Below are 23,863 nucleotides of genomic sequence, written 5' to 3' on the forward strand. Positions count from 1 at the left end.
ATTAAAACGTTAAGTCCCGATCAAACTAGGTAGTCCATACTGAACTTTCCGACAGGCCCGGGCTATGCGAACGAATAGCGGGCTTGTCTATAAATCATTTTCTAGTTTACTGTCGTTCTCAGTGCCGACGCTCCTCAAACGTAAAGTTCACGGTTGGTCCAATGAGATCGGCACGAAACAGACGGAAAATTCAGTGTCAGTCGACAGGAATCAACCCGGGGCTCAACGTGTAAACCGAAAAGGAAAAAAAAAGTTGATGGGTCTGAGCCTAGGGGCACGGACGGGATCTTGACATAGGACTGTGATTGTGTGTAGTAATTGCATTTAAATTGAGTTTTTCATTGTCTCTGGAATCTGGATAAATTTCCTGTCTAATGATATATAACACAACATATGTCGCAATAACCATTTTGAGTAATATGCGTTTGAAAACTCTTAATAAATCGTTAAATTTTTTTGTAGAGTTACCCCCCTATATAGAAATCAGACATAGTCCTATGTCAAAACAGGCGAAACTTATAGTTATAGATAACGCTTGCATTAAAATAATGGACAAATTTTACCAATTTTTCATGCGTTCACCTTGATACCTGGTAATGAACCACCTGTGCAACATCAAAGCACAGCACTATCTGTTGAACCGCGGAAGTTATGGCGAAAAGAGTAAAGCAACTGCGCTCCATGGTTTGTGCGTATTGGGAGTTCCATCCTATTGCGAAGAACTTAGACATCGTCAAGTACTTTGAGTCCGTCGGGTACGCCCGTTCCGGTATCTATAATACACTGCGTTTCATAACTATAAAACCACCCCATGCTTCTGAGCTTCCAGAGATATGTAAGAAGTTGGTTTAATTGAAGTATATAGTGTAGAATACAATAACTATCTTTGATCATAAGACTGGACATTTGGCACTGGCATTACTGTGTTCAGACGCGAAACATTCAAACAACTAAAATTATGGTGTTTCATAACTATAGAACCAGATGGGGAAACTCTCACTCCTTTGAAAAATTAACGTCAATTTCACATGAATTACAATTAGTTTCTGTTTCTTAGGTCACCTTTAGTTCTTAATCAGACCAAATGACCCATTCGGAGTGGTTTCGACCAAGCTGGGCCATGTTGTAGAGTGTATCTCGTTCTACGCGGATGATACTGCTTGTTTAAGCTCTTCGACTGCATACTGCTTCATACTGCTTGTAAGCTGCACCTACTATTCATACGATCACTCATCATGAGTTCTTGATTAAGTTTTGATCTGGTAAACAAGCTGGCCAGTCCAGAATCGGAAGCCTCTATTCATTAAACCATGCCGTGGCTTTCCGGATTTTATGAATGGATGCCAAATTGCCCAATTATCACGGCGTTTTTGCTGCAAAAACAGAAGTAAATGATACTGAAGTACTTCATTGCATTTCTGACTGTGCATTCGTGTAGACGAAAAGTTATCTGAACCAGGCCTTTTTGAAAATATTTTCCACAAACCCTCAAACTGCCTTCTGCAAAGTTACGAGTTGGAAAATTACGGAACACGTTCCGTAAGTCCTTCAAGTATGTAGAAAATCTATTCAAGTTGAATTTTTTTTATCAGAGAAGTTCTCCTGAAATAGTGAAACCCATGGGATTAGCTTCCACATTAGTTTTTGGACCCACAGATTTGGAAATGGGCTTTTTATGGTTTGGCTAGAATTTTCTTGAAAAGGGCTGGTTCAGATAGTTTACCATCAACACGAATGAACAGTCAGGAGTGCAAAGAAGTACTTTAGAATCAGTTCCTGCTCTTGTATCAAAAACACTGTAATTTGGCATTAATTCATAAAATCAAGAAGGACATGACATGGTTTAATGAATAGGGACTTCAGATTCTGGAATGATCTGCTTGTTGACCAAATCAAACCCCTATCAATAACTTATGAGGAGGGATCGTGCGAATGGTAGATGCAGCTTACAAGCAGTATGAGTGATTTGAAGAGCTTAAACAACCAGGATCCTCTGCGTAGAACGTGATACACACTACAACAAGGCCCAGCTTGGTCGAAACCACCCCGAATGGGTTATTTGAACTTATTGAGAACTAAACATGACCCACGAATTAGAAATTTATTGTATTTCATGTGAAATTGACATTAATTGTGTTAAGTAGTGAGTGTTTTTCCATTTGGTTCTATAGTTATGAAACACTGGAATTTGAGTTTTTTGAATGTTTCGCGCTTGAACACAACAATGAAGATAGTTATTGTATTTTACACTATATACTTCAATTCAACCTACTTCTTACAAATCTCTGGAAACTCAGAAAAATGAGGTGGTTCTATAGTAATGAAACGCAGTGTACAGCCGTTCCATGTCAAACCGATAAAGTGGTTCTTAGATTTTCGCGAAAATGAGTAGTTTTGTCCATTATCGCAAATTATTAGATCCGTATTTTTTATTAGGGTGGCCATCTCCATTCCGAAAATCATTTTTTCTCTTTTTCCCACAAATGACTTTTTTTCTTAAATTCATAACTTCTTAATTACAGAAGCAGAACACGGAGGTGGCTACCTTGTTCTTGGCTTCGGGTCGGGATGCCGGAGCAACGGGCCAGACACAGCCCTTCACATCCCTCACCAAACAGATAAGTTCCGAAGTGAAGTATAACTCACACATCAAGTTCCCCAAGAAGGTGCTCCTGTGACTACCAATCAGCGAAAACGGGATTTCAAAGCCGATCTTCTCCATTCGGGACTAGCGACGAACGGGGAAATTTACAGCACAAAGTGCCTGCCGGAAGTTGTCTCCTTCGGCCAAAAATATCATCCGGATGAGGATGTGGTGTTTTAGCCGCACCTGGAAACCGCCCATTACAAAGTAGTCACTGAAGGAGATGAACTGCTTGAAGATAGATGTTGTTCCGAAGCCCGATGTTGTGTTTTATGGGGGTTTTGCCGCATTAAATGATCTTTTATAGTTTTTTTTTATCGCCATCCGAACATTGTCCATTTTTTTGTGCAAGCTTTAGTTGTGTACACACATCATTCGACGCGCTTTTAGTAGTACCTATTCCAATATCCTGGAAACGAAGGTAATGAAGATGGTGGAATAACGAGTGACATAGCATAGCATGATCGTATGAAAATAACTATTTTTCTCATCGTGACGTCAATATTTGTGTTTATATTTAATTGTGTTTAAAAAAAAAATTCACATTCGTCCATCGCCACCGTCACGTCGCGATTCGCCGGGAAGATTGACTTGGCCATCTTATTCAGCCGCTGCCGCTGCGTTATTACCTGCAGCTCCGAGACCAGTGGACGGGACTTCCACTTCCTGACATGTATGTCCATGTTCGCCAGGTACTTTTTCACTATTTGATGATGTAGCCACTTTTTCCTCGATCTTCCTCTTCAGCATCCTTTGGAGCTTCTTGTCGCTCAGGGTCGTCGGTCGTCCGGAACCGGGCTTACTTCGATGCTCTGTTTGTTGTCCAATAGTGCAAAGATGTTGTAGATGCCGGAACGGGCGTATTCGGTGTCCACAAAGTGCCACTCGATGTCCGTTTTCGACGCGGTGGGGTACCGTTCTTTGAACGCACACATGGAGTAGCTTCACTGTTTTCGCCATCACGGTTAGAGTTCGACTGATAGAGCTGTCATTTTTTTCCTGCTGAGTTACTATGACTGATGCTGCATGGGTAGTTTCGTCAGTGTTTGTGAAGGTAAACCCATAAAAAAATCGGCAATTTTCGTCCATTTTTTTAAAGCAAACGTTATATGGTTTCAACAACCTGTTTTCAAAGCAATTTTTAAGCTATTGGACCAATTTTTCGAGCCAATAAGTAGCAAGCATATAACTTTTTGACATTTTGTCTTTCGAATTAAATAATTATCAAACCACTGCGTTCAGCGTGCAAAGAGTTATTAACGTTCAAAAACTGGCACTCCGAGCGTCACTCTCTTTTTTTTGACACTTACACCCCGGAACAGAAATGAAGACGTAGTCCTACGCCAAAATTACATATGTAAAATACATATGGAGTATATGAAAATTACCTATGTAAACATACATATATGTTTTTCCGATATTAAGTTTCTAGGATATTGATTGATTTTTGATTGTTTCACATTCATTTCACTAAGCTCGTGCAATAGAGCTAATGCTCTAGTACACTCCTGGAAAACATTACAAATACTGTTTTTACAAGAAACTATGATTCCTTCTCGCCAACCTCGTCGGGCCTTTGCCAGATTGCATTTCAATTCGCAGCTCTCGGTACTTGATACGAAGGAGGCGAATTCATTTCCATGAAGAGAGGCCCTTTTGAGAGGTCGTGACCACGACGGTGACTGATGGATGCTGTGTGAGTGACTAGGCGCACAAGGATAAGGGGTTCGGGATTCGCAATGCAAAAATCTTCTCCGACCTGGGCAATGTTGGGATTTAATAAACCCAGATTACATGCTGAGAGAGCGGATGAAGTGGCGCTTTTGTATCGGGCAAAGAAGGAAAATCGAAAATACAACTGTAGCTGACAGATGCAAAATGTGAAATTTGTGTCGACACGGAATGACGAATGATCTGTGCTGTGGGAGGGATTAGGGGAACAGGGTAAGCCTTCCATTGGGCGACGTTGGGTTGAGAAACATCAGCAAACCATCAAAAGGGTTCTGCAGTTTAACCTCATTTTGGAGATGGAAAATTTGCCTCTGATCAATACAGTAAGTTGAAACTGTATTTGATTTTCGGGTTTTTTCCGCAATCTGTTTCGGGTTTTCATTTAGAGATTGATTGGGCCAGGGTGTTGGATCAATTGCTTTCGAAGATTGACTGGAAGGAAGTTAGGGTATATATGCAAATGATGAGCATTTTCGCGCGTTTCTCTGTCCAAATGTTTAATGCAGTGAAGCTTCGATTTTCAATGAAGCATCGAAATTATCTATCTAATCAGCTCATTTCTACGGAAAGATAGCTTGTCTTACATCAGCAGAAACATGGTACACGATTCGTCTTTTATTCCTTTCATCCTGGCAGGTGGGCTAGCTAGAGGCTAGCCGATATACACAATTATCTGAATTAGTTTCCGATCGTCCAATAGCGTCAAGATAACGTGGTTGCGGTTTTGTGGTCCAAAGACTAATGCTAATAAGTTGTTTCGGTGAATGGACTGCCGAGAATAAGACGAATATATCTTGTGACTAGTAAATAAGCTGTAACAAAGACACTGTCGGTATGGCCACAGGGGCACAACGTTTTTGCGTAGAAGCACGAGCGGATAATTAGAATGATTGAATTATTTTGTGCGCAATTCATTTCGGAAAGGCAGAAGATGAGTCGAGAAAAGGGAAAATTAGACAAAATACGTATTACGACCCTGAGTCAATTTGTATAAAACAATCTGAAGAAAATTCGGTGTCGAAGGAATCTTCAGGCCATGAAATGTCAGAATCATCAGATGTGAAAATCGACAAAGAGATACAGAATCTTTATAGTCCGATAATAAAAACCCAATTCTATTAAATTTGATTTCCCGTGTCCAGGCTAAGCACGAGCCAAACTCGCACGAGATGAATGAATGCTGGAAAATTTATTGATTCATAAACATTTTCAATTCATCAACCTCACCACCTGCCCCACGCAGTTCGACAGTCTCGATTGATGTGCCGGAACTTTGCTTCCGCATTAGAAAGCAGAAACAGTCGCAAGAGGCGCATTTGCTCGGAAGATTCTTTTATCGCACTTTTTATGGTTATAATTTTTCCTGCTTGACAGACACACACACACAGGAAATAAGAAAATGACGTGATAAGATGGGATTTGCTCGTTTTGCGTTCTGAAATTTGATGAAGTTATGTTTTACGATCGCATGAGTTTCACTGCCGCTCAACTTCGAACGATAACCCAGCCGTTGAAACGGGCTTGAAAATTATATGAAGCGGTAGCTGAACTTTCCGCATCCACCATAAAAACTACGCACCTTTGGTCAAACTTGAGCCCCACTGAAACATGTTGTGAATTTTAGAATGTCACTTAATTAGGTTGTAGGCAAATTACCAACAAATTATGGCTACATAATTTCGATTCTGAACCTCTGCACGTCAAATTTCAGGCATGAACATTTTATTACGATTTTTGGAATACATCACGCATTGGTTAAATATTTTACTAGAATGACAGTTGATTAAAGGGTGTGTCACATCAAATTGCATCACGGAAAAAACGCTGTAGAAATTTTATTTCTAGGAATTATATCTTCAGCTTTCGCTTATAATCAGATAAGAGTGTATAGATCACGTTGGCCGTGCTTCACTGTCAATTTTTCGTAAATTTGGAAAAATGTCGTCGAACGAAAAAGAGCGTCGTGAATTAATCCTGTGCACTCATTTCGAGAATCCGGAGTTGTCACATCGGGACATCGGTAAGATGCTGGGAATCGTCCAATCCACGGTCAGCAGAGTACTAAAACGATACTTCGAGAACCTAACCATCGACCGGATGGTGAAGAACGGCAAAAATGGATGCTCCGTCAGTGAAAAAGATCACAAGCGCGTAGTTAAGCAGTTTAGACGTGATCCGAGAAGTTCGGTCCGGGATGTCGCCAATAAGCTGAATTTGTCAAGTTCATTCGTCCAGCGGACCAAGCAGCGGGAGGGCCTGCGTACATACAAGGTTCAGAAGGCTCTTAACCGCAACTAAAGGCAAAACATGGTGGGGAAGACGCGAGCCATGAAGCTGTACACCGAAATGCTGACGAAGCCGCATTGCCTGGTAATGGACGACGAAACCTACGTTAAAGCGGACTTTCGTCAGCTGCCGGGCCTGTTGTTCTTCTCCGCAGAGGACAAATTCAGCGTTCCGGAGGAGACTCGCAAGCAGAAACTATCCAAGTTTGCCAAAAAGTACATGGTATGGCAAGCGATCTGCTCTTGCGGAAAGCGGAGCGCCCCCTTCGTGATGACCGGCACGGTAAACGGGCAGGTTTACCTTAAGGAGTGCCTACAGAAGCGCTAACTACCACTATTGAAGCAGCACGAGGGCCCGACCATCTTCTGGCCGGATCTCGCTTCGTGCCACTATTCAAAGGACGTGTTGGAGTGGTACGAAGCCAACGGGGTCACCTTCGTGCCAAAGGAAATGAACCCGCCCAACGCGCCGGAGCTTCGCCCAATAGAGAAATATTGGGCGATTATGAAGCAGGCCCTCCGGAAGAACCCAAAAGTTGTCAAATCGGAGGCGGACTTCTAGAGAAAATGGATTTCTGTTAAAAAAAACTACAACCTGACGTTGTACAGAACCTTATGGACGGGGTAAAGAGGAAGGTGCGAGCATACGGGCTTGGGCTCGAAGTATGAATAAAAAGAAAATGCCAAAAGTTGTTTAATAGTTTTTATTTTACTGTCTAAAATTTTCAAAAGTATCGGTCTACTGGGCGAATTTCTACAGCGTTTTTTCCGTGATGCAATTTGATGTGACACACCCTTTATGTTGCTTTTATTTTCTGGTATCACATTTTTTTTATTTTTTTTATTTTTGTTAAAATTGAAACGAGAAGAAGTGCGCGGATGAATTTCGTGCGAAATGTTACTGTTGAATCACGGCAATCAATCGAAACAGCGACTCTACAACATAATCACAATAAACATCTGACATTTTGTACTCTGTTCCTTCTTAGTTTGGCTGGCATGTTTCTTTGCATCAAGATCAACCGAGCTCTACACATTGAGGACCCAACAACTCCTATTCCTACAGGAACTAGCAGAACCATCTCCCGCTTCTATCAACACGGAATAGAAGCTCGAGTCTCTGGATCTCAAACACCAGTGAAGTTAGGATCAGTTACAAAAACCTGTTTGAATCTGATATTAAGCACTTGGAGGATGCCGTTCACCTGCTGGTAAGGAAGACACGGTATTCATCTATGAAGCTTGATTCATTAAGAATCCAGAATCACAAAATCAGTTGTATCTCGAGATTGGTTAAACGCACGAAACATGTTTTCATATCAAAATGCGGATAATTTATTGTTTATTTTTCTCAGAAAAATAAATTGAAAAAATTTTCCGTTACAATTTCGATGATTTTTCATACTTTGCATCGGATATCCTCTATCAAAGTTTGGAGTCTCCGTTGGTCAACCACAGCTGCCCTTTTATTCCATGATCTTTGCATGTATGCAGTATCTCGAAACACTTTGATATCCTTATTCATTTTCCGCTTGGCAATTGCCCAATATTTTCTGATTCATTGGAATTGGGAGGTTTCGTAGCCGGCTCATCTAAAGCAAACTGCTTGTAACAACTTTAATCCAGAGACTGAATTTCAATCTCATCGCCACAATTATTCGATGGACATCGACTCTCTTCTTTTCTAGTTGACAATCTCCCTTTCCTTCTCTTTCCTTATATTTGACACAAGGAATGAGAGAATAAATCTCTCAGTGTGCGTTCCTAACTTGCTCTTCTCTAGTCATTGGTATGGTCTCTCTCAAACATTGTAATATAAACACCAAGGCGCCTAGACGTATATCCTAAGGTGAGGCCGTTTCGTTACTAAGTTGTTTAGGGGAGCGGTATATGAAAACAGTACGGAAGAAAGCAGAAGGGGAATTATTTGCTTGAAGCGTGAAAGAGACAGACTGTATTGTGTTTTGTTTACAAACAAAACACAGTAGACTTCCAAGATGGCTGAAAAGTGCTTTTGGCAAGTTGGCCCACCTGAGGATATAGAGGAGATGTGTCTAAAACGCGCGTGCCGGGTAATTTGACCCGCCTGATTTTCTCGTAAACCAGCAAGAATAGAAATGCAATGGATACAGGCAATCGTGTCAATGATAGAATCCCAGTATGCAAGTTTTACATTTGTAACATGCTTTTAAAAAATAAGAAAAATAATTTTCTTTGGAAGCATTTTCGATGTAATTTTCTACATCATTCCTATAAGGTTTTTGTTGCTTGATACCGATTCAGAGGCGATAACTGTGGCTCCCAGTGAATATGCACCGACCTCCCGGCCAAGCGCACGCAGCGATGTAGCCACTTTTCCTTCGATCTTTCTCTTCAGCATCCTTTGGAGCTTCTTGTCGCTCAGGGTCGTCGGCCGTCCGGAACCGGGCTTTCTTTCGATGCTCTGTTTGTTGTCCAATAGTGCCAAGATGTTTTAGATGCCGGAACGGGCGTATCCGGCGTCCACATAGTGCCGCACGATGTCCGTTTTCGACGCGGCGAGGTACCGTTCTTTGAACGCGCACACTTCTGAACGGAGTAGCTTCACTGTTTTCACCATCACGGTTAGAGTTCAACTGATTGAGCTGTCAATTTTTTTCTGCCGACTCATGGGTTACTATGATTGATGCTGCATGGGTAGTTTCGTCAGTGCTTGTAGATGTTAACCCATGAAAAATCAGCAATTTTTGTCCATGCAAACGTTATTGAGGATAAACTTGAAAAAATTGGTTTCGTGTGTCCAAAAAAGTATAAAACATAGTAACATAGCCTCACAATACAATTCACTGCTGAATTCGACAGAAACAAATATTTCAGGTTCTTAACGGCCTTTGCAAATTGGGGGATCTATATAGAACCACTCTCACCACTAATTTGAATATTATTTATTTTTGAAAAGCACGTCGCTCCGTTCCAGGAGCCAGGAGCTCAAAACAATGTCTTCGCAATCTGATGAAATCTACTTTATATACAATATATTGCATCCACAAGAGAAACACACTTTTCTCGGAGCCACTTACCCGAGTAACCGAAGGCCAGAACCTCAACCGGCAGGGAGCCGCGCCTTCGCGACAGCAGATTGTCCGTGTCGGCACGTCTCTTGAAGCGCTGCCAGGCGGATGAAGTCGAACTGCCGGTAGACGGTACGGCCGGGGTAATATCTTCCGACAGAATCGGGCTGAGCATTTCCGCTCCCCCGGACGATCGCCTTCGTAAAGCTTTTTTCGTACTGCGTCGCTTGATGCTCAAGTTGTTCCGAATCACAACGCTGTTCGATTTATCGCAGGGAACAGAACCACGCCGCTGCATGTTGTGTCCAGGGCCGATGTTGTTGGGCATCGTGGTGACTACCTCCGGTTGGGATTGACCGTTCGAAGGGTCTTTTGTATCTATTGGGAAAAAACGAGATTGTGTTAATGAAATAACCTCTTGGTGTGAGGTAATCGTCTTACGCATTGGGGTGATGAACTCGGCGGGAACGGAACCACGACGTAGGTCGCATGTTTTGATGACAAACGAGACGCTCAGCTCGGGTTCGGCTGGTGTCGGTGGTAGGGCAACTGTAACCGGAGCGGAACCCCGTCTTCGACTTAGGCTTCGTTTTGTCATCGACGGGTCGAGATTTTCCTTCTGGCCGAAAGAGAGCTTTGGTATTTTGGCCTTATCGATGGGGATGGACGAATCCGTCTCACGCTTGGTGCTTTCTTTCTTAACCACTAGTATACCACGAGATTCGCTAATATTCACCTCTGGGTAGGAGTTGGAAGAGCTGCTGGAGTTCGATTCAAGCAGCGCTTCCGGACAAGCCCCGAGCTCTGCTTGAGAAGACATGTATCGTGTGCGCACATACGGTTGCAGCGGTGGGAAGGTTTGTTGCCTAATAAGATGTTTGGAAGTTCCAACGGTGAGAAGATTTGTGGTGTTTACACTAACAGCTCCATGAAGCACTAGATTCAGTCGGTCGCCGCAGATTCCATCGGTCATGGACGCGATGCTGCAGTCTGGAAGAAGATTCTCCGCGCTTAATGGACGCTCACGATCTGCCGTACTGCCGGTGGATGAACCACGTGCTCCTCGGTGTAGACTGTCGCTATCGGAAGATAGTATAGAGAGCGAATCGTTGTCAAACTTGTGCTCGTCACTCTCCTGTATTGATTCCGGTGGGTGATTAAGCTCTCGGTGGTCTCGCAGATCTCGTGTCGGAAGCACAATTTTCGGTATACTGTGTATGGGGACAGAAAATCGCCGCTCGTTACGAGCACCACCAAAGCTGGATATTTGTAGAGAGCCACGTCTTCCAAACTTGGGAATATTTGGGATAAGCACTTCCGAGCTGTCCGACAGATCATTCGGAGGTTCATCCAAGTCTTCGGCGTCATCAATATCGTCCTCATCCAGTATTTCCGCATCGGATATTTCAGTTCGCGTTTCCTCATTGATCTCCGTCTGTAGCTTGCTCTCCCATTGATTTTGATTGAATTTCAGATGATACATCATACTGTGGGATAGATCAGTTTTCAGGAAACGATGCCATTCGTCTATTAATGGGGTAACGACAAATTTGAAGAAGCCGGTCTGAATTTTTGGTATTGACATTGATTGCCGATCACAGAGAGAAGTCACAGGCAAATTGAGCTGTCGTTCGTAGTCCCCTTGGCGGAAGAATTCTTCACAAACCTTCAGGCTCCACTTTTTACTGATATCCCAAGGCCGACAGGGATTCGAGATGTCTGCACATTTGAGCGATATTTGTAGAACGAAGTGTCGGTGTTCCTTATCACGCATATCAAGGGTATCTCGGGTGAGAAACTCCCGGAATTTGGCTATGAATTCCTGTTGTCTGGTTATGTCCGTAGCTAGGATTAGAGAGCTGATTTGCTTTTCCAGCTCCGGACGAATACCCTGTATCTGTTCGGCGACGCCACTCTCCAGCAAACATCCGACGGCCGAACGCCAGTGATGATTCTCTAGCACCGAGGTATTCTCGTATAGCGCCGCCAGATGGTTGGAGGTCGCTATCAAGAACGGTTGGTTTACTCCGGGATGATCCAGGTCGTGTGTGACTGCACCGATAAGCGACGCCATGATCTCCAGTGGGCTCAAGTTCTCCAGGATGCGTTTCTCTTGCAGGAAACAGTGCATTGCTTGTGTTACGTCAGTCGCGTGAATTGAATTGTGATACGGGTTCGTACTATGATAACCTTCCTCGATTAAACTAAACAATTTCCATACTCTAACTACGTCTAGGTTAAAGTGGTCCAAAAGGCCGTACCAATGGAACAAATGAACACATAGGACTGGCAGTGAACGTCCTGGAAACAGATAGGATCCATTGAGATCGATGATATAGCGAAAGTTTGATCATATACTCACCACCAGTGACCGTCTCCAGGGTGAAAGCATTGAAGCGCCAGTTGCTAACCCGGTCCAGAATGCATTGCACCTGACCGTGCAGGATATCGTCGAGAATCGCCTGATCCACAGCCAAGCTGCGCGTGTTGAGCTTCTTTCTGCGTCGTTTGTGCATCGTTAGGAATCGACTGGTGCAAGCGTGCCGTCGGCGTGGATGCTCGGCATTGTCGTCCGCTACGAGTGCCTCGAACAGGGCCCTGTCATGATCGGACATCCTCGGTGGCGGCTGGTATGGCACTGGCGTCACAGTGGCCGTTGTTGAGGTGAGTGCAATCGTGGTCGAACCAAGAGTCGGTGTTGTGGTGGACGTTGCAGCTGAGAGGATGAAAATATTTTGGGAAATTAGTCTTATCTCAGAATCTCAGAATTTGATTAACATTTTTAAAATGGTCTTTAATCGTCGATCGATTCTACATATCGACCTTCTATTTGGTTTAGCAGGGAAATACAAACGAATTTCTACTTTTGCTAGTATCTCAGTGATTAAATAATGGTTTTAGAATGCCATTTCAAAAACAGCGAAAAAGGCCAATAAAAAAATCCATCAACAATCAATCCCAATCAATCAAATCCGCTCTGAACTGATTTTGATGGTTTGCATTCCAATCGAATCAGAAATTTAAAAAAAAATCGGCGCGTTGTACATAATCAGACGAGCGTAAATCGGACGCATTTGTTCTACGGACAATGTGGATAGAAATATTGCAATTTAAGCTACGCCGTATTCTACGGATTGATCATAAACAGTATAAACATTCGAGATTTCGAATTACAGTATTTAAAATTCATCAGTCACCTTGCTAGCGACCAGACGACAGTGAGTTTTTCAAAATGACCTTCCTCAAGGTCGAGTGTTCAGTTTAGTTATCCAAATTCGTCTTTTTCAAGGCTATGGCGAATGAACAGATGAATTTGAAAGCATCTATAATTCATTTATTTTTTTATTGCCGTCAATCTATTGTAGACTAATATACAGGGTGGCGCATAAGTCAAGCGCCACCCTGTATATTGGTCTACAATAGATTGACGGCAATAAAAAAAATGAATTATAGATGCTTTCAAATTCATCTGTTCATTCGCCATAGCCTTGAAAAAGACGAATTTGGATAACTAAACTGAACACTCGACCTTGAGGAAGGTCATTTTGAAAAACTCACTGTCGTCTGGTTGCTAGCAAGGTGACTGATGAATTTTAAATACTGTAATTCGAAATCTCGAATGTTTATACTGTTTATGATCAATCCGTAGAATACGGCGGTCTGACTTAACACCGACCAAAAGAGGATAGTTATTATGTCCTACACTATATACTTTAATTCAACCGACTGGAAACTCAGAAAAAATGTGGTTCTATAGTTGTGAAACGCAGCGTATTTAGATTCGATAGCCGTGTGGAAAGCTTCATTTTTCCATAGTGGAGTTAATGATTCGGTCACACAGAAATCTTCGGTCATATTTGTCATCAAGAAATCCAAGAAGCATTGCTGTCGATTATAAACATTGTTTATTTGATTCAATCCAAGACGACCGGTTATTTTATGAAAAATAAATTGCAGTCTTATTATCACCAACAACTAAATAAAAATAACTATAAATTTATTTCCTAATTTCCTAATAATAAATTTCGGTATATGTGGATTTTTTATTCTGGTGCAAAGAAGATGAAATATTTCCAGCGATTTCAAAGAATTTGAGCTAATTTGAGTAACTAAATTATAAAAAATCATAACCATTATCATTCAAATTGTCTCGCTCCAGCTCTCAGAGAGCAGTCTTTCTTCATGCTGATGTCACACATGGTGGTATTGCTCGATTCTAAGGAAGTATGGTGCGATTTTGTGCGGTGGGGGCATTGCGTCGATTAGTAACGTCTGGTGAAGGGTGCCTCTGTATATTTGCATCATATTATATTTGAATCTGTACTAGGGTGTGTGTTCAGAATTTCTTAAACGAGGGTGTTACGTTTGGGGTACAAAGTGTTGAGCGTTAATATCTCTTTGTCGGTTGAATGTCAATCACTTCATTCGAAAGATGTATGGTGTAACGTTTAAGGTGTATGAGTAATGCTGGTTACTTATTTACCCAAAAATTTGTTTCACAAAAGATTTTAAATATATTTTTTTCTTTCTTAAAGAGATTTTCAGCCAAAGGCTGGCTCATCTCTAAAACTATAAATATGAGTACTTGCTTAAAAGTCCATCTTAATCAAGATTTGACGATGTCGTTAGATGTCAGTGAAAGTTCCCCAAATATTGTACAACCTCAGTTTCTATTTAGTTACTGTGTTGAAAGTATACATATATAATCACCTGGAACCGCACTGTGTGTAGTACGAGAAGAATGTCTAGATGCGTACTGAGTGCGTTACGTGTATCGTTGTGAGTGCCTGTATTGTTCCCGCGAGAACAAGAGTGGATCATAAATCTTCATCTTCAGCTGCGTCTACAAAACAATGCAAACCCATAGGTCCTTCCCAGGGCCACTAAAATTCTTCTATGTTATTTTAGAAATTTCGATGCATTCTAAAAATCTACTCTATATTTATTTTCGGCTGAAAGGAGCTTCTGTGAGTTCTGGAGTGCGTTTGAATTTATTGGTTGAATGATGTTGTTTTAAATTATAGAGGCTTGAAGCTTTCGCAGTTTATTCACCTCTAGCCTTGAAAAAGACCAATTTGAAAAATCAAACTAAACAACTCGACTATGAGAAATATCATTTAGAAAGCCTTGCTGCCGTTCGGTCACTAGCTGGACTGATAAATCTCGAATGATTTATTTGTGATTTTATTTTTCAATCGATCAATCAATTTATATCATTATCAATTGATCAATAATTGTTTCCGAGTTAAAAGTGGCGTAAGGTATTTTTCAACGTCGAGAGTAGTGTTCTTCGGTGGAAAACTGAAATTGAGATGTTTATTTCTGCGTTGGACATGTAATTTTGCTGAGAGATACTGAAAAACTACTAATGTTCACTATTTAAGCTTAAGTGATCTAGACAGCGAACTATCAACAGTACATGTTAATGCTTAGAATTAATTTGACAATCTACTCAAATTGCTTCGGGAAACGTTCGCGCTCCTCACTCAGAGAAAGCATTCATTTATCGGCCTATGTCATTGTTATCAAACATTTCGTGACCGGAATAAATCACAGCAGAAAACAATTGGAGCAGAAACGACCGCTCAGAAAAAGTGTAGTAGGCTAGAAATATTGTGATATTGCTTCGCTCGAAATAGAACTACTTCGAAATTCGCCGTCAACATATTAGTTCATCAGTTAAATTCGCTCTTAAAACTCGTCAATTCATTTCTAACTGAAGCAAATGGTTGTTCTGATTGCCGTGGCGAATGAATACAAATTCGCCTCCATTGAAGTTCATTTGACGGTGAAAAGTTAAACGAACACGGACCGTCATAGAGCATATAGCGACGAAAGGGCCCCTTTGACTTTTCATTTCGGTTGACAGAGAAACTGTTGGAAGAAGCAAAAACTCATTTCCAATTGAATGCGGAGGCCGATTGTTTCATAGTCTCGATGGTTGCGATGGATGAGTAGACGGATCAGATAGAATCAATTAGTTATATTTTCACAGTAAATTAGCTATATTAGCTATATTTTGGAACATATCCAAAGAATTTGAAAATGCGGAAGAATTGATTTGTCTTTTCCTAAGAAAGGAACGACAAAAGTCATCGATATCTTCAACGCATCGCATAAAGTTCAGCAGAAACTCTTTATTGGTAAGTAAAACTGTTTCCTAATAATGAAGGAAACAGTTTAACTTACCAATAAAGTTAAATATTCCGTTTAACACATCCCTTCGATTACTTCGCTGGTACCGAACCAGAGAGAAAGCTGTGGGTGGTATTTTTCCAATCACCTGAGTGTTTTGATCATTGATTTAATTGAATAGGCTAATCAAAAACCCCACCCACACACGGAATGGATCTAGTTACTATGAGCACAATCCAAAGTGAAGCAGAGGCTTTGTACAAGAGGCAGCTCTAATCTTCCGAAGAAATACAATCCTCAGATTTTCACTGTTTTGTTTTATTTATAGGAAATTTACAGGACTTTGCAGTCACTAACGAAGAAGGTTTTAGAAACTGAAAGGTCCATGCTACAAAATATGTTTATTACCAAAGGATGGTCGAAAATTTGTTTATGAAATCGTCTTTAAGCAGGCACTCATGTCTCATGTTACACCCCGAAAAACTCCATCCGTTTGAGCTCTTCTTTTCCATGTGCATCCATAGCCACGGCTCTTCAATTAGCCGAAACAACAAAGAATTATCACAGAGTAATTAAAAGTTGGTTACTGAAACCTAAATTTAACTGCCTCCCGCCCTGTGTAAAAGACAAAGCCACCGCCCCACTAACACTTTATAGCGAAACCACTTGCCGAGGTGGGGGTGATAATACCGCGCTAAAGAGCTCAAACCACAGCTGACTGAAATGTATAAATAATCCACCGGCTATGGCAGCTTTCGACATCTGCGGAATAAGTAATGATGAAACTTTTCGCCCGAAATGCTCATTTGATGTTGCTTCACGGAGCCGTTTCTCTATGAGCTTTTGTATGGTTGATCACATATAGATGGATGCTTTTATTGATCAAAAGCAGTGGATTTACACAATGTTTCTTGGGAATTCTGTTACTGTAATTAACTTTTCCAGTAACGGAAACCATTTGAACTATTGAAGGAATTCAATGGGCCCATTAAACTATTTAATATCATTCGTTTTTTGAAGTCCTGAGTCTATTCCTAGGTAAATCCCGCTGATCGAATCAATTGAAATACAGTAGAACCACGACGATCCCTGAAATTGAGTGGTAAGATCACCGCGAAGAACTACAATCGCGGATACCGCGATAAAGAACTAAAAATGAGGTCCAAACACGAAAAAAAGTATTTTAGCGTAAAAATTATGTTTTAAAAATACAGAAACCATCAAAGTATTCATCTGTAGGATTGTGTAAATCAATGATCAGATAATGTGAAAGCCATGATCAAAACAAAAAAGCAATAGCTTCACTGACAAATTCCGGGAAGGCCTATAGAATTACTGTGGAACTCGCTCTCGTGGACAATCGAGGATATACTGTATTCAAATGTACTTTTCAGAATAACCAGAGGAGGACTGATGAGAAGTCAACTGAATTTGGACCTCATCCACGTTCCAAAGGTTTCATGTTATTTTTTACTCATGATCACAGTTTGGTTGAAGCAGTCATGTAAAACTAAATTATATTCAACCCTTAAAAAAAACGAGAGTTTCCTTGTTTGAAAAGTTTCGGCTCTGCCACGTAAATATATAGAAAGACCGAAAATTAAGCAGTGAGACTGTTTTAATTAAAAGTTTTAGGCTACATCAATCTATTTGATATTAGGCTCCTCAGAGTCGCTTTTTCAATCAGTTTTTCCATTCAACGAGGCATTATTACAGATCTTCAGTTTGATAGTATACCTCTACTCCCAATGTTTTCATAATCGATTTTTACAATTTTTGTACAAAATCGGACCATATTTTTGATGTGGGTTTCCAAAAATCAATTGTCGGTTTTCATGCGCCACATTTTTTTGAACAACAAGACGAATCGTAACAAAATTTCCTCAGGACAATCTCAGAAAAAAATCATCGAATCGACTTCTTGCACCCGATGGTGCTTCGGTTTCGTGCACCTGATGAGACGCCCACATTACATAACGATAAACTGACCAGACATCCCGCGTTACGCAGGACAGTCCCGCATTTCAACTAAATGTCCCGCCTAAGATTCCGTCCCGCGAAACGTCCCGCATTTGGCAAAAGAAACGAAAATGTCTCGCGATATGAATATATTTCAATATCACAATTTGATCATGTTGATTTTCTTAAATGGATGAACCTCAAAAATCTTTTATTTGGCAGACTGTTCAAGAGCGCTTCCAATGCATCCAACGATTAATACGTTGAGCTGGTTTCATCGCACCGACATTGGGATTTTTGTTTAGAGAGTGTCAACTGGAAGCGACAGCAACAAAATTGGAAAATGATTTTTATAAAAGTCCCCTATTGATTCGCAGGGACCAACGTGAGTCAGACGAAAAGTTCATCTTTGGTCCTCTAGCTCGATCAGGGCTTAACGTTCTAAATAAGCCGGAAGAACTAGTGTATACTCGACAGGAAGAGGCAGAGTTGCTTGATGAAGTATCGTAAATGAAGCGCTGAACGATCTTACGGAAGTTGGTCGGAACCTGAACCATGGCCGATGAAAAGATGTATATCGGCGTGTTATTCTACCTTTTCGTGGCTTTGGTGGTCGTCTGGCTCTCTATTTTGGCCATTCGCCTAAAAGTTTTCTATCGAGCGAAACTGGGGAATGTTGGGAAGGTTGGTGGTCTTCGCGACAATGCTTATCTCCAACCGATCCATCCTCCAGTGATCTTTTGGCATAATGGGCTGATCCCAGGTTCGGCATAAAGACCACATAACCTTCCCAACTCCGGCAAGCACTTCGTACTATATATCTCCCCGTTCACCATACGACTCGAAAGAAGAGCGGCTTGCACGAAAAGAAGTTTCTTACCAGCACCTCAAGCTACTCCTTCTGGGTGATTGCCTGCAGCTCAGATGTGGGGTGGAGCTTGCAGTATGGAAAAATCATCATGTTGCTTTACAGTGCTGCTACTGCGAATCAACATCCTTGAATCATTTTTGTTGTAGACTTAATAAACGTAAGATATAAAGAAAATTTGTTCCTATAAATTATCTTTCATCGCCATCCGAAATTAGTCCATTTTTTGAATGCATACGTTAAAATTAAAATCGATGAAAAATGAATTGGAATTTTCGAGCATTCCATTGGGTAATTTGTAGAAAATTGTAGAATTTGAATCGTGCTTGCCAGGCATAAATGCTCCGATTGAGCGAGTGATTTTCGGGCGTGAACAAAATCTAAACCACCGAAAAATCACAACTGAGTGCCGATACTCAGAAAGAAATAATACTGATCAGTTTAGACTCGCTAAACTATGGTTTATGTTCACATAACGTATATACATAATGTTTTTTTTGTGTCCCGCGTTAGACCTCTGACCATCTGGTCACTTTAAATAACGAACTGAATATGCCGTCTGGTACAGGCCGATCGGCATCATTAGGCATAATGTAGACGCGCCTTAACAATGCAATCATATTTCGTCAAATAATTCTCGTAGAGTTTCCTCTATTTTTTTTCTTCTGTTACAAACACATGATTCAACCTGCTATTACATCGCGTCTCTAAGCTTTGGGTTGAGTTTGAAAAGAGCTACCCATTTCGAATGAGTATTAGGATCAATCGCATTCGCTTTTCTGACAATTTGGGATTTTCAAACAATGGTCAGATGTTTTATAAATAGTTTCAGGGCGTCACAGACGTGGATTTAGAACAATTTCTACAGTTCAGCCAGCTCGAGAACAGTCAGCAACGTGCTTGTTCCGATGACTCCATGATGTAAACAAATTCATTTTGACAACAAATGTCTACTGTGTGTCTTTACATTCGCTACGTGATTCAGGATTTATCACTCATATCATAGGATTTATCACTCACTCATAGAATAAATGAATGACAGCATTTTCCGTATGTGTCCGGGGTTTTTCGTGTTCAACCCTTAGCTTCTCATTGGTCATCCGGACATTTATTTGTTTACGTAAATGTGATGATTTTTATAACGTGCCTATAAATGAGATAAGTTGATGCGAGACACTTAAAAAATTGCAGAAATAGGGTAGAAGTACCTATCATCACAATAGTACCCATTATGGTAATACGAGTGGGTTTTTTTATTAGTTTAGAGGACATATCTTATTTTTAAAGGCTCTAATATGATTTTTAAACATCAGAAATCTCTTCATCGATGTAATGCGAACATTGTTCTTTTGTTGAAAAATTTAATTTAAAAATAGTGTGTCCCATTGATGCTTGCTTCTTAGCATTTTGCTAAGGAATATGCGGTCAAAATAAAGGTGAGCATTTTGATACAAATACAGTGTAAACGTACATTACAACCTTCTTGATGTTGTGATTCGACCATTTTATGCGATTTTATCGAAATGTATTTTTGTATTACCATAATTGGTACAAATTTACATCTACGTGCCAATTATCGCAGTATCGAAAGCTGCCTTGTTCCTATTATGGTTGTACGTTTTTATGTTCTGGTTGTTATGCTATTATGGTTGTAGCTCACGTTTTCACGCTGTGCATTTGCATATCAAAGGGCGCTTTTGAACGTTCAACCGAAGCATATTTGTCAACCGAAGCATATTTGTTTGATCCACTCTGTTGAAAATTAAATCTTAGATGAATGTCCTTTGTTCTGTTCCTGAAGAGAAGCGAAAACGGCATCACAACCCTCACGTCTTTGTGATTCTCCTGTCAGCTAGCAGAGAGGCCCAGCAATGTGGAGCAGGCAGTTATTTTACAACCGGGAAGCACATAACAACAGTCTAATCTAGAGATGAAACGGATAGTCGGTATCCTGCCTATCCGATCAATATTTAGTATCCGATCGGACACCGAAAATTAGAAAAAAAACAATAATTTCTCATCAACAGAAGATAAATCATAACCGAAACTTGTAATGCTTGTTAATCCTTTTTTGGTTTGTAGTTAATTAAGTTTACCCTCTCTCAGATTATCATTCTTTGGAGGTTCTTAATTTTTTTAGTTTGTATTCAAATAATTGGTTGATGTTCTGTGCATATTGAAATTATGTGGCACAAAATCACCATCAAAAATGGCTATCGAAAAAGAAAATCAATTAAGAGAATGGATCAAAGCAAAAGCAAAAGCAAAAATTAGGCAAAAATTGCCCAATAATGAATAATAAATAATGAGTCTTGTACAGAATTTATTGGAATTTTCAAAACTGCTTTCTGATTTGGGAATAATCGCATTATTGAAAAAGTATTCATTAGAAAAAGGAAAATTTTTCATTTTATCAAAACTTTTTTCTGTAGTAAAATGACCTACAGGAGCGTTCTTGGAATCAAATGAATGCTGATTGATAAGGTTAATTGGATTTATTATTAACTTGGTTAATAAAACACTGTGTTATTCTACCAAATCTTTAAAAAAAACAGAAAAAATCTAAAATCTATTTCTTTTTAGTATTGCTACACTTACACACAAAAAGATAAAAGCATTCAAGTATTACATCTCAAAACATGAAACTTTAAATGAAACTTTAAAATGATGTATATCCCACCATCTTCATGCGTTGGTTTTTTACAAAGCTACAGCGTTTCTAAAATCACTTAAAAACTTCGACTTCGCGCTCCGTTCCTATAATTTTCGTCGAGTGTAGAATCAACGTCATAGTATTGCATACTAGGAATAAGATTTAAAGGCAAAGTTTTATTTAAAAATTATTATTGAAGTATTATTTGAATCCTATAGGTACACTTATTACGAAACCCCTATTACCATAATGGGAACATGGAAGTGGCATTTTCAAACATGTTTTTTATACAATTCAGTCAATGAATCATCGAAATACCAGTGAAAATCTTCAAAAACATAGTTCAAACTGCTAGAAAAAGTATACTTTTGTATGATTTTGAACTCAAATAGAGTATTTATTCCAAAATTTCTGTAAGTTGGTGACATATCTCCTCCATATTTGGTACACTTACCCTACTTTGTCGAAACACAAATGTGATATAAACGCCTGAAAATTAGTCGTTGCGCTTTTGCAACTGACAGAGAACAATATTTTTAAACGAGCATACATACATTGATAAACCCGAAAATTTCTTATCGCTTAACCTTTTATAAGGTCGTGGCGGCTGTATCCCACCCACAAAAAAAAAATTGTTTCGCCGCGCTAGAATTATTTCAATATTTTGCTTAACCAAAGATTTCTGAAGGTATCTGATAATACTCTATTTGTTTAGGGATGCTAAAAATGCAAGATATTAATTTGGCAAAATTTTTTGTGTAGATAGACCGTAATTTTAGATCGCCGGACGAATTTCATGCCAACTCGATTGGCCGTTGGCAGCCCCATCTCAGATAGCAGTGAAACGTTGTGGGTGTAAAAACATGAGTAATTTAAGCAACTTTGCATACTTGAAGTATTCGAAAAATAGTTAGAATACTTTTTGGAAAAAGACAATCTTTTTTTAATTTTTTATACAAATTTATAACTTAAAAACTATGATACCTACAAAATTCTTGTCAAAAGATGAAATGTAGGAAATTATTTTAATTTCCACAAAAAAATACCAAACATTTTTTGGAAAAAAATTTCGCTGAAAAAGAAAAGTTATTTTAAAAACTAAAATTCATTTTTCTCAAAAACGTTTTTTTTGAATTCCCAAATATATATACATATATGAATAGCCCTTAAAATTTCTAACAAGTCGTCTATACATCGGAAGATGGACACTTTTACAGGGAAAAAGTTTTTCTAACAACAACTTTCATATGCTTTCTTTGAAAAAAATACAACTTATCCTAATTTTGTTATAAGTCAAGATATATTGTATTCGACAAAGTTTTAGATCTTATTAAAATATGAAATTTCGTCGAAGACGTTAACTTTCTATCTGTTACAATTTTTGGAATGTTTTGTCAATTTTGTATGAAGACTCCTGAAAAAAATAATGTTTTGCTCATAACATTTTTGTGTGTAAATTCTCACGTTTGACATGCTGTCATACAAATGAAACACAACTTTCTAAATTTCTCGAGAATTAATCAAGCAAATGAAACGAAATTTGCCGTGTGGAGGTTTTAGGGTGCAATAAATGTTTCTATGGTGGTTAGATACCACTTCCCCCTCTTCAAGGGGGGACTGCCATATAAACGAAACACAAATTTCTGCATTACACGAGAATTAATCAAGCAAACGAAACCAAATTTGGCATATGGAGGTTTAAGGATGCAATAAATAATTCTATGGTGGATAGACACTCCACCCCCTCTCTAAGGGGGGGCTGCCATACAAATGAAACACAAATCAAGCAAATGAAACCAAATTTGGCATGTAACGTTACGGAGAAACATGTTATTTTTTTGTAAGTGGTTGAAAAATCTTGAACGAGAATTGGACCCATGAACAGCGCTTAGTAAAAAACGTGGATGTGATAATGAAAAATACATTTTGGGCGGGACGAAGTTTGCCGGGTCAGCTAGTTTATACATAAAAATGTTACGAGTTAAACATTAATAATATATTTTCAAGAAAAAAAAATGAAAATTGTTGTTGTTCGAAAAACGTTTTACATGTAAATATGCCCATCTTCCGATTATGGGTGAATTGTATGAAATTTAAAGGGCTATTTATATCTATTTTTCAGATTTTTAAAAACACATGTTTCCGTGAAAAAAATAATTTTAACTTTTAAAAATATTTTTTTTTCAATGGATTTAGTTTTTCAAAAATTTATTTGATATTTTTTAATGAAAACCTAAATAATTCCCGACATTTCATTCTCTGACCATCTTTTTGTAGATCTTCTAGTTTTTAAATTAAGATTTTTCGAAAAAAAAATGTAAACTTAAAATTTAAAAAAAACCCACAAAAGAATTATTAGACCTACAAAAATTTAGTCAAATAATGAAATGTAGGAAATTATTTTGGTTTTCATTAAAAATTATCAAAGGATTTTTTGGAAAAAAATTCAATAAAAAAAAATATTTCGAAATAAAAAATTAATTTTTCTCGAAAACATATGCTTTTAAAATTCTGAAAAAATAGATATAAATGGCCCTT

The 23,863-nt window shown here is 39.3% G+C and overlaps 1 protein-coding gene across 1 annotated transcript in view; it reads right to left on the reverse strand.

Moving 5' to 3' along the window:
• LOC129767730 (uncharacterized) overlaps nt 1-23,863 on the reverse strand; it is a 428,772-nt gene that overhangs the window by 17,594 nt on the left and 387,315 nt on the right. The window contains exons 4-6 of the mRNA XM_055768886.1: nt 12,073-12,426; nt 10,152-12,011; nt 9,720-10,088 (exon numbers count right to left, since the gene is read on the reverse strand). Coding sequence (XP_055624861.1) covers nt 9,720-10,088; nt 10,152-12,011; nt 12,073-12,426 — 2,583 coding nt within the window. The remainder of the gene's footprint in view (nt 1-9,719; nt 10,089-10,151; nt 12,012-12,072; nt 12,427-23,863) is intronic.

This window comes from Toxorhynchites rutilus, chromosome 2 (assembly GCF_029784135.1).
Source record: "Toxorhynchites rutilus septentrionalis strain SRP chromosome 2, ASM2978413v1, whole genome shotgun sequence".
Classification (NCBI taxonomy): Eukaryota; Metazoa; Arthropoda; class Insecta; order Diptera; family Culicidae; genus Toxorhynchites; species Toxorhynchites rutilus.